General features: G+C 67.8%; 1 protein-coding gene across 1 annotated transcript in view; it reads right to left on the bottom strand.

Annotated features, from left to right (window-relative positions):
* The window catches only part of KIF26A (kinesin family member 26A), a 34,325-nt gene extending 23,704 nt beyond the window's left edge, over positions 1-10,621 (bottom strand). The window contains exons 1-5 of the mRNA XM_039876609.1: positions 10,416-10,621; positions 9,551-10,067; positions 9,382-9,448; positions 1,136-1,330; positions 742-893 (exon numbers count right to left, since the gene is read on the bottom strand). Of these exons, the coding sequence (XP_039732543.1) occupies positions 742-893; positions 1,136-1,330; positions 9,382-9,448; positions 9,551-10,067; positions 10,416-10,457 (973 nt within the window). The 5' untranslated portion in view covers positions 10,458-10,621. The remainder of the gene's footprint in view (positions 1-741; positions 894-1,135; positions 1,331-9,381; positions 9,449-9,550; positions 10,068-10,415) is intronic.
* Positions 10,622-11,654: the final 1,033 nt, after the last annotated feature.

The following is an 11,654-nucleotide window of genomic DNA, read 5'->3' as shown; positions in this document are numbered from 1 at the left end:
CCCCCGCCCCCCACGGTGCCGGGCCGGCCCCCGCTGAGGCCGTCACATAATCCGCAGCTATTACTAAGCCCGGGCCAGGTCCATCTGCACGCGCTCAGCAGGGAAATAATCACCAGAGCCGCACAGTGAGGCCACAGCACCCCTGACACTGCCACCTCCTCCCGCCGACACTGCCGGGCTGGCTCATGGCTAACGAGGCGTCCGCCCGCTCCCCGACAACCAGGCAGCAAGCAGCCCAGGCCGCCGGCTTGAGGGGCATCCGGGGGCCGCAGAGGCAGGGCCAGACCCCCGCCCCAGCCCCAGCCCCAGCCCGGGCCTTCCACGGCTCAGCCGGGTGAGTCCACACCCCAGGGCGCTGGCGGACAGCGACATAGCAACGCCTACCCCAGAGCCAGGAGGGCCACCCTGGCTCAACTCTGGTCAAGGCGGGGCTGGCGGCCAGCGCCGCCCTCCCTGCTTTCCGAAGTCTCCAGCCCCAGGGGTCGGGGGGTCGGGAGGCAGACGACATACCAAGGGGGGCCACGGGATTACACTCCACAGGGGGAGCGGGCCATCAGGGAGGCGGGAGGCAAGGCTCAGGGCATGGACTCGGCCTCCAGGGCCCGCGCTGATTGGAGGCTGCCCCTGAAGCCCTGTGCGCCGTCCCACACTGGGGGTACACACAGGTCTCCCTTAACCGAGAGCCTGGTGTCCAGAGAGGGCTAAGAACAGGAGCCGGGAGAGCCCAGGGGAGGCCCTCACCTAGCCTGGAGGTCTGGGAGGGCTTCCTGGAGGAGGGGACGACTCTGGCAGGAACAGGAGGAGGAGGGTGCCAGTTCTCGCGAGGACCCTCGCTGCCATCCCGTTCCTCTACTTCCCCACCAGGCTCTGCCTCGGCGCCTCCCTGGGCAGCCCTGCGGGCATCAGGGGCCAGCCCCTCAGCAGCCTCACCCCTCCTCCAGGGGTGGGCTTCAACCCCAGGGGCCTGGCCAGGGCAGCCCCTCGGCGGAGCATCGGCCCAGCCTGGCCGCGGCCGTGACCACCTGGGCCTCTCCCAGGGCCACCCCAATAGAGCGAGCCCCAAAGGCAGGCCCGCATCTCCACTTTGGCCAGCTGGACTTGCTGCCACGTCCTTCCCCTCAGTCCCAGCCGGCACCTGCTGCACGGCGGATGGGTCAGGGGCTGCCTCCCTCCCTGGCCATGCTGCCCCCGAGGGGCGGCCTGGCTCTGGTCCGGCTGCCCATTGCCCACAAACGGGGGTACAGTTTCCCCAGACACGTCCATTTCTCGGCTGAGGCTAGCATGAAACAGGGGTATCTCGTCCACCTCACTGGGGCTCCCCAAGCCTGACCTGTGGCCGGCCCAGGAGGGCTCAAGTGGGTGACAGTTGTGGCAGGGTGGCCTTGCTGTGAGGGGCCCGGCTGCCCGTCCAGCACAGGCAGGAACTCACTCTGCTCCTATGTCCTGTGTTACCTGCAGCAAAAGCCACAGAGCTGCTTCCCTCACTCCCTCCCCCGAGAAGCAGGTGGAGTGGCAGAGGGTGACGGGCCAACAAGCCAAGCCTCCAGCTGCCTGATCTATGGCCACTCGGGGAGGCCTGAGTCTTCCTTCTCTGGCTGGGGGTTAGGGGGCCCCAGAGCCTCTGAAGTGCCGGGTGCCTGGTCCCCATCAGCGGACACTCTCTCTCCTTCCTGCGCCCTGGCAAGAATTTCGCTGAGGTGGCCGCAGTCCCGCAGCGGTGGGGGAACCCCCGCCTGGGTGGGCACGTGGGCCGCAGATGGGATCCAGACGCCCCTGCCCCCAGGCTCGTCACCCCCACCCAGCTTCCAGGCCCCCGCTCTGATTACCCTGGTTTTCCAGTCAGCAGGAGGCCGCTAATGGTGGGCTGGGCCGAGAGGGGAAGGAAGTGCGGCCTGCCAGGGCCATTAACCACACTTGAAAGGCAGCCCAGACCCCGCCGGCCCCCAGCCCCAGCAGCCCATTGTTCCACGCCTGTCTTAGGGACCTCAGACCTCTGGGGGGGGCATGGCACACCCTCCACAGCCTGCACAGGAGGCAGGAAGGAAAGCTGGAGGCAGGAAGCAGGGCTAACTGACCTGAGCATGCACCAGGCCCCCCAGCACCCCACCACGGCCAGCCAGGCACAGAGGCTGGGGGGGGCGGGGAGGAAGCCAGAGCAGCACCCCAGTTACTCCTGCCCAAGCCCCACCCCCAGCCGTGTCATCAGGAATGCAGACAGCAGCTGTCAGGGAGGCCCCAGTGACCCAGGCCTGTGACGCTGAGCACCAAAGTCCTAGGTGACAACCGCAGAGTCTGCTGGGAGGGGGGCACCACATTCAAGCACCCTGTCCCAAGGAGACCGGCCAGGGCAGCCTGGTCACCTGCTCAGCGAGCCCGCAGCAGGGGCTTATGTGCTCCCAGCCCCCAGGCCCCACGGCCGCTCAGCCTTCTACCCGAGAGCCTCCTGGGTGCCCAAGTCCTGCTGCACAAGCTCCCAGGAGGCCCGCCCAGGCGCGGGGAGTCCCACACCATGATCAAGCCCACCCGGCACTAGCAGCCACACCCACCTCCCCGGGGACTGTCCCCAGCACGGCTGCAGAGCCTGGCTGCCACGACGGGGCGTGGGCCAGGGTCATCTATCCAGCCTTTATCTCCTGAGATGCACAAGGAATGGCAGAACACACAGGGAGAGAGACCCGCCTGGAGCGGCCACCTAGACCCCAGTGGGGCGGGTAGCCTACCCGCCCTGAGCCTCCCAGACGGGGGCGGGCAGCACTGGGCCTGCCCATGCACGGGGGTCATGCAGAAGCACACACCCCACCCCGGAAGAACCCAAGACCTCTCCAGCACCCCAGACCAGCCTGGGGACCAGCAAGCTCTGGGCAGGACGGGCACCCACTCCACGCACCCGGCATTCATGGGGGCTCACGTGGGCAGCTGGCACTGGCCACTCTCAGGACGGGCGAGGGGCACACAGCGCCTCCCGCTGCACCGGCTGCCCTGTGCCACTCTCTCTGGGCCCCCTCCGCCCAGGCCAACAATGTCAGACCTCAGCACCTCGAGCTGACGTCCCCAGGGGCAGCTCACCCTTCCCACACCCTCTCCCAACCACGGGGCGGCTCCCAGAAGCTCCGGGGTCCACACACCCCACCCCCACGGGGTCACATCCCTGACTTGGGGAGCGTCAGGCCCTGAGAGCCCAGCCCCCACACTGCCCACCTCCCCCTCTGCGGCCCGGCACCTTCGGACAGATGGTAATTACCCAGTGCGAAACGTTACTTTAGACTTCCTCTTATGGTCTAATTAAACAGATATTTTACTCACATTTGGAAACCGTTTTTCTTAATTTGATTGCATGTAGCGTTGTGCACCACCAGCCCGACAAGCCACCTGGGTTTTAGGGAGCACCCCGCTCCTCGAATGATGACTTTCCATGCTTTGCCATATTTCTGGGGCGTCCAAGCTGCTTTAAGCCACCCTTCCATTTCCTCCTGTGCCAGGGCCCAGGTGGGACCTCATCAGGGACGAGCTGCCCCAGCAGCTGCAGACTCTCCTCCCGTGGGGCAGGCAGGAGCTGCCCAAACCCCCAGCCGAGGACGGAAAGGGTCCCCGGTTCACAGAAGCCCCAGACCTCAGGGCTGTGAGACAACCGTCTCCAAGCCCCTGTCACCCGGTCACCCAGGGGAGGGCACACTGGCCCAGAGGCCCAGCCCGGAGGAGCAGCCCAGCCCGGGGGCTCCCCACCAGGCCCCGCACTGTGAGGCTTACATGCGGGAGCTGAGCGTGGGGCCTCACTGGCTGGGCGCGGACCCCCTGCCTCCCTCGCCCACAACAGAGCGTGCAGGCAGTGACCCTGTCCAGCCGCCGCTTCCTGACAACAGGTCCAGGAAGGGACCCCTGGCTGCGGGGCCGGGCGGGGCTCCCAGGCTCTGCTGTCTAGGACATTTGTCGTGTGCAGCCTGGAGGGATGAGGGGGAGGGCGGCTCGGTTTTCCAGCCTGGAAACCATGGGCTGTGGCCAGCCACACCCGGGCCACCCAGGGCCCCTCCCCGCCACCGGGCGCCTCCTCCAGGGCTGGACTCCCAGCCCGAGGCCCGCCCGCCCGCCCGCATCTGCTGGGTCCGCGGGGAGGCCCGGAGGCCCCGTGCCGGGCCCTCCCTCGTCCACTGGCCAGGCCCCTGGAAACCACTCGGGCCCCATCGGTCTCAGTGCTGAGGGCCCCTGAGCTGACCCTGGCCGCCCTCCTCTGCCAGGGGAGGGCTGAAGGGAGTTGAGGGCACGGCCGGGCCCACCCAGCACTGACCGGCACCCGTCCCCAGGGCCCTGTGCCAGGCGCCAGCCAGCCGAGCAGCTCAGGGAACACACTAGCTCATTGATACCTCCTGCCCTCAATGGCCTCCCCTGTCCCCTAGCTAATGCCACGCAAGGGAGTGGGGCTCCTGGGGGGCTAAAGGCTGAACCCGCAGGCCGGACCCGCAGGCCGGCCTGAGCCTGGTGGGATGCCAGGGAGGCCGGCCCCGCCGGGCCAGCCGCTGCTCAGGGAGGCGCCCAGCACGCTGCGGGGGCCTGGGCTCATCCAGACACGGTGTCGGTCCAGCTCCGGTTGAGGGGGCTCCGGCTTCCGGGGTCCTCGGGCCCCTCCTCTGAACACAGCTGCGGTACTCGCCCGGCCAGGGTGGGGACACCGGGCCCTGCAGGCCTTCCTCACCCATCACCGGGCAGAGAAGACAGACACTGGGCAGGGTGGGCCCCCAGCCCCACCCAGACACAGCGCCACCAGGCTCCCCCGGGCTCTCGATGCCCCACTCTGCCAGCCGGATAAGTCCCCTCAGAATTCCAGGGCACCTGCCCCCCCAGACACGCACCCCGCCGGGCGCAGCCTTCCCTGCTGGCTGCCACGAGCAAACTGAGGCTCAGAGAGGCTAAGACACTGGGCTCAGGCCACACAGCTTGGGCGGCAGAGCTGGGGCCTGAAGTGCAGGGGCCATGGGAAGGGATGGGGGGTGCTGAGGAGAGGGGGCCCCAGGGACAAGACTAGGAGGGTCCGTGGCTGAGTTGAGGGTGGCCGCTTTCCAACAGCCTTTGGGGTTTCGGACAGGCCAGGTGTGCGGGGCTGTTAGGGGTTCCGGGAGGCAGAGCTGGGCTGTGGCCTTGCACCCGGGCCGCGAGGGCAGAGCGGCCCAGGACAGGACATCCAGGCTAGGGCCAACCCTGCGGCACGGCACGAGACAGAGCCAGCGCCAGGCACGCTCCGGCCGGAAACAGAGGTGGCCGTGCGGGCCGGCATCCATCCCACGGGCAGCGGTCAACACGGGCGGCGGTGCAGGGCTGTGCGTCTGAGACCGGACACCGCGGCCTGGTGCTGAGCCGTGCTAGACTGTAAATCTGTCAGCCGCACTCACCCTGGCCCACAGCTGAGCCTGCGATGCTGCCGGGGGCCCGACCAGACCGGCGAGGCCAGGGCACCCCCTCACAGACAGCCCTCAGGCCACCCTAGCCCCGTGGGAGACCCCAGCCACAAACACCACCAGCAGTGAAGGCACCCCTTAACCCGGGGGTGGGGGCAGGAACGAGGACACAGACCAACGACCCCGTCCAGGAGGGGAGCCGAGGCCCTGGCAAGATGTGACCAGGCCACGGAGGACAGCGCCCCACGCTCCTGCCCCAGGCAGTGAGGGCCATGCTGGGGTGCCCCTCTCCCCCAGGAGAGAGCCTCATCCACCACCGTGGCCACCCAGGAGAAGAGAGGACCCAGAGCTCAGAGCTCAGGAGCAGGCGAGGAGGAAGCAGCTCCCAGAGGCCCGGCCGCCCGGCCAGGCTGCCACCAGGGATCCGACAGGACGCAGCCTGGCCTCGACTGCCACTCCCCTCCCCGACACAGCTCCCCTGTTCCTGAGACAGAGGCCAGACGCACGGGGGGGTGGGACGCTCCACCCATTTCCAGTCCATGAACTTCCTTGTGCCCACAGCTGCTCGCACAAAAACCGTGGCGGCTTCCAGAAGCAGCGTAAGTTAAAGACAAAGCTCTGCAGCTAAAGATGGTCGCATCAGAACCGGCGGGAGTGATCGGTTCCCACGACGCATCTGAGAAAAGGCCCGTGTGGCCGGCGGGAGCCAAAGAGCCGCGAGCTTCCCAGCAGGCGCAGGAAGATGGAAACTGGACCTTGCTATTTCAGACGAGACCCAGCTCTTCCGACTCTCAAGTAAGAGGTCGTTTCAGGACACTCCAGGGAGCCTCAGAAAGGCCTGAGGCTCCTTCCCTTAACTCATTCCCAAGCATCCAAGCCCCCGGCCAGACTCGGAGCGGCCCAAGGTGCAGGGCTGACTGGCAGCCTCTCTCCCTCCCTGACTCCACCTCTCAGCAGAGGGGCAAGCAAGGCCAGTCACACTCAGGCCCCTGCTCGGCTGGACCTCTTGAGTAAGACACAAAGCTCCCACACCATGAACGCCGGCCGCTCCCGAAGTCCACCCCCACGCCAGCCGATGCTCAGAGGACAGTGGCTCACGGCCCTTAAGCTCAACCCCACCCTCGCTCCCTGAAACCCTGAACCAGCAAGGAGACGAGACGGCACAAGACAAGGCTGTCACTCCATCGCTGGACCAAAGGAAGTCACGGAGGACAGCAGGGGACGCCAGCTAGACCACGGTCCATCCAGGGAGGAGGGAGCCAGCCCAGGGTGGGAAGGGTCGGCTGAGGTCTCGCAGAGGCCAGAGGGGGAGACTAGGCCTGACCAGCACGCCAGGCTCAGTCCCCCAGCCCACAAGTGATCCCTTACCCGCTGAGTCATCCGCTCCCCGGCCAGCTGGGAGACTGCCCGCAGCCAGCCCCAGGGAGCACCCGCCCCTGTCACACCTCCCTGGCTGCCTTCGGAGCCTGCTAACACCTGGCCCAGCCAAGGAGCACCGCTGCCAGCCAGGCACCCCGCCCCTGCAGCCCCAAGGCAGACACCACGGGCCTGGCACCGGGTGGTCCCAGAAGCCAGGGGAGCTCAGGCCAGCCTCCAAACGGCGTGGCGACTGGCAACACACAGCCTGCACCTGCTGGGCTCAGCCCCGTCCTGCCAGGGACAAAAGACCGAGGGCTGTACCGTCGCACACCAGCACGCTCAGAGCGGGCAGTTACGGAGACAGTGCATGCTCCCACATGTACGGAACAGGTGGGCCTCCCGGGGGAGTGGCCGGGGAACGGAGAGCAGGCAGGACCACCATCCCCAGGCTAGGCCTCCAGCCCTAGGAGCCCAGTCACGTCACCCCGAGCTATGGACCGGACGAGAGCCCGCGACCTCCCAACAGGCCTGACTCTTTGCCCGGTTTGGTGGAAAATGTGAATGCCTGCTTCCACGGGACGGGCAGGGGCCTTTGGCTGGGGTCTGGAGCTCACGGGGAGGGGGTCGGAGAGGAGGAGACCCTTGCCTGGGTGAGTGAGAGATTTGCAAGGGCTAAATGAGAATTGATCACCCTCCCCCATGGGGACGCTCGTCAATCCAGTGCTGGTATTGACACCTCGCATGTCAAATGTCATGTGTCTCCAGAGGCGTCCACCTCCGCCTGCCACTGGGCAGCTGGACCAGATCTCCCACCGCTGCAAGGAGGCGGGGCCGTCACCTCGGTGGGGGTGGGGGTCCAGCCCAGCAGTCCTGGGGTAACACGGTGGGTGTGGGAGGAAAGGCCTGGTCCCTCGGTTGTTCGATAAACGTTGCTGGGTGACCTGGATCCGCCCCTGTCCTGGCAGAGCTCCCGACCTGGGGGTGGCACACTGGACAGTCCACACAGCAGCCAGGGGGTGTGGAAAGGGCTGAGACAGGGTGGGGCCAGGGGCTGTCCCACATGCCAACATGAGACTCAGCGAGCCGATGCAGGCCATGTAAACTGTGAAGTGCCACCCTCAGGGAGCTCGGCTGGTCATGAAAAACAAGAAGAGGCCCCTAGGGACAAGTCCTAGGACGCCAGGCCTGCCCTCCGGTGCCTGGTCCGCCTCGGAGCAGAGCCAGGACTCCGAGGAGGCCCCACGCGGCCCCCGCCGCCCTGCAAAGCTCTCCCTCCCAAACCAAAGCAGCAGCGGCTGCGTGACACACAGGACACCACCGCTCGACCCTGGGTCACAAGAGACAGTGACACATGCCAAGGTCCCAAGGTTGCAGGCCCAACCCCCCATGTCCCATGGCCGGGTGGCTGAGCCCAGGGGCCTGAAGCCCCGTGGCCCCGTGTTCATCCTCTCAAACCCAGTGGGCCTTCCCTCCTTCGGCACAGCGCCCCACAGGCTGGCCAGCACCCCAGACCAGCCTCTGGAGGCAGCGCCACGCGGCAGGGCAGGAAACGCGGCAGGGGAGGGGGCCACAGAGCAGGAACCAAGCCTGGGACCCTGGTCTGCAGCGCGAGCAGGCCACTGTGTGCCAGGGGCTGCGGGGAAAGAGCCCCCACCTGGCACTGAGGGGTGCCTCGTGTCAAACGCCAAACCAGGGGAAGCAGAGGAGGTGGGAGGGAAGTGCTCTAGGTGGGGGGGGGGCTTCCCCGATGAGCCACTTGTAGGAAGAGACCACTGAGACGCCCCCAGAGGGACCCTGAAGGCATCAGAGACTGGTGTGACCTGCAGCTCTCTCCTCAAGGATCCCCCATCCACCTGTGACCAGCTGGCCACATGCCCAGAGCCACCAGGCAAAAAGCCCAACTCGGCTGCTAAAGGTCCTCGTCTCTCCGGCCTGAGTTTCCCAGAAACTCAGGGAAAGACGGTCCTGGAGCTCTGACAGGCCCCTAGGAGTCAGCCCCAAACCACAGCTGCTGAAGCCCCGAAGGTCCTCTGATGTCCTTCCGACCAGACTCAAGCCAGCTGGGCACAGAGCCTGGCAAGGCTGCACTCCGCTCAGAGCAGATGGGGGAAGGTCCAGCCCCACCCCAGAACAGGCCGCCAGTCCCCGCCCTCTGCCACAGAGAGTGCCCAGGGCAGAAACCAGACTCACGCCACCCTCACTTGCCCTGGACAGGGAACCCGCGGGACCCCAGGAGCCAGGGTCTCGGCCCCACCGCCGGGCCGCACGGCCCCATGGAGAGCTGTATGCAGACTGCATGAGGACTGTGTGGACTTCCCAGGAACGCTTTCCAAAAGGCTGAAGGTCAGGCGGGAAGGGCTTCCTCTGGGGACCCCCACCTTCCCAGGCTTCGCAGACTTCCAGGGCTCATTGTTCCTTGAACAATGGTCCCAGCTCCTTCCAAGACCAGGGCCAGCCCATTGGCTGGAGGACTTAGCAGAGCCCCCTTCCCTGACAAACACCTTGGTGGCTGGGGGTGCAGCCTGGGGGACCCAGATGAGTGGCCGCTGCCTAGGGTGATAGAGCCCCAAGCTGCATCCCCCACACGACTCTTCCATGTCACGATGCTAGGAGGGGACGGGCAGCTCCCCCTCACAGCAGCAGGCCCACCCTCTGGTCCTCCAAGCCCTCCTGCTCCAGATGTGCAATTTCCAGACGCCTGGCTGAGGGCCCAGGTGCCCCAAGGGCAAGAATGCACCAAGTAACCTCCTGCTGCTGGCAGAGCACCAGCTGTCCCACCCTGGGTGGAGCCCCTGCCATCTAGCTCCCTCTTTCCCTTCCCCCTCCCTCCCAGGCCGCGGTTCCAGCTGTGGAGCATCTGCAGCTCCGGGAGAAACGCCTGCCCAACCCCCTCCGATCCCACAGCAGGACCCTGTTAGGGTGAACTGCCCCAACCCACACACGCTTACAGACTGAGAAACTGAGGCCCAGAGAGGAGCAGGGACTGGCCAGAAACACTCCCTCCGGGACCCAAAGTCTCCCAAGTTCCAGCGCGGGCCCTGCCCGGAGGAGCCGAAGCAAGGAAGGGCCACTTACCCGGAGGCGTGTCCCGGGCCCGCTGACCAGCTTCCATGCCTGTCGCTTGAGCTCGGCGAGCTTCGTGTGGCAGTGGCGGCACCAGCCGCCTCCGCCGGCCGAGTGGCCCTGCTCTGCGCCCGCCCCGGCGCCCTCGGGCGCAGGGCGGCTGCCACATGGGTCTTGCTCGGGCCCGGCGGGCAGCCTCTTGCGCGGGGACACCTCCAGCAGCTGCAGCGGCTCGCGGGCCGGGCCGCCCTCGGCCACCTGCGGGGAGTGGGTGCGGAAGGGGGCAGTGAGCGGGGACCGCTGGGCCGCACCACGCCGGGCCCCAGCACGGATGGCTCCAGACTTCAGCGCGTCCCGGCCGCAGAGTGACACACTTGGCAAAGTTAGGAGCGCGGGACGCGAACGTGCCGCCCGCCGTCTCCTTCTTCCCGGGAGGTCCGCAGTCCCTCCCAGCAGGAGACCCGGCGGCGCCCGCGCTCCGCTGCGGGCCCAGCCCCTAGGGGGCGCCGCGCACCCCCGCGACCCTCCTCGGCGTCTAAGGCTCCGTCCCGCGGCGCCCGCCGGCCGCGGCCGCCCGCCTCCCTCCAGGGGCCCGGCCGCGCGTACCGCCGGTTGCGCCGCGCTCAGGGGAACGCCGCGGCCGCCCATGGCCGGGACGCGGGGAGGGCCGGAGCTTCGGGGCCGCGCGGGCTGTCGAGGCCGCCGAAGCTACGTGATCCGGCCCGGGGACGCCCCCATGGCCCCGCCGGTCGCTCCGAAGTTGGCGGCGCGGGCAGGCGAGTGGCCGAGGGCTCGCGGTGGCGGCGGCGAGCGCGTTCCAGAGGCGAGGGCGGGGCGGCGGCCGGGGCGGGGCCAGCGGGGGCGGGGCGCCGGGGGACTGTCCGCCCCGCCCCGGCCCTCTGTCTGGCCGTGGGTGGGGGAGGGCGTCCTGTACCACTGCGCGGCCCCTCCCACTCCAAGGACCCCAACTTGTTAGGCGAGTCCCAGGAGGAGGGAGAGGCGCTGGGGGGCCCCGGCGAGACACGCGGTCCGCGCACGCGCATGCGCCTTCTCGCTTCTCGGCCGGGACACTAGGGTCTGCGCGTCTTTTGAGGAGGCACCAACCCACTCCTCACTTTACAGATGAGAAAACAGAGGCCGCGAAGGGGAAGATCTTGCCTAAAGTCACACAATGAGGTGGGAGGAGCGAGGGGCCGAACCCCGACCCCCGGCCCCCCAAGTTGCTTTTTCCTGCAAATCCAGTGCACTCTGCGTGTCACTGGCCACCCTTTAGGTCTAACTGTCGCGCGCGGGTGAGCGGTGCCGTGGTCTGCGCTTCTAAACATGCCGTGCCCGTGGAAGTGTGTCTGTGTCTAGGCGTGTCTGCGAGGGGCCCGCGCGTATTTGCAGCCGCGCCTGTGCACGAAGGTGGGCGTGCGCGCTGTGCGCGGAGGAAGAGGGAAGGGTGGCGCGGCTGGCCCTGGGGGTGTGCGCGGAACCTGTTGTCAGCGGGTCTGGCAGATGGGAACTTAGCTCCAGAATTAATTGCCTGTTTGTCTCCGGCTGGGAGGTCGCCCCCCTCTCCGGCGACCAGTTGCTCCCGCTCCAGCCCGCCCTAAGAGTCGCCGCTATCTGAGGCGGCCTGCGGCTCCGGGTCCCCGCTCCGGGTCCCCGCTCCGGGTCAGCCCGAAACCCCGGGTCAGGCTCGGCGGGAGCGGTCTCCAGGCTTCCCGTGACGTGAGCTCCCCCTGCTGGCCGCCGCGCATCCTCCCCCCACCCCCGCTCCCTGAGCCTGGAGAGGCTCCCGCGCCACGCGTCCCGGGCGAAGAGGTGCGCCCCGGGGACCAGAAAGCAGAGCCAGAGCCC

This window comes from Pteropus medius, unplaced genomic scaffold (genome assembly GCF_902729225.1).
Source record: "Pteropus medius unplaced genomic scaffold, Ma_sr-lr_union100, whole genome shotgun sequence".
Taxonomy (NCBI): Eukaryota; Metazoa; Chordata; class Mammalia; order Chiroptera; family Pteropodidae; genus Pteropus; species Pteropus medius.
This window is presented reverse-complemented; position numbering and strand designations above follow the sequence as displayed.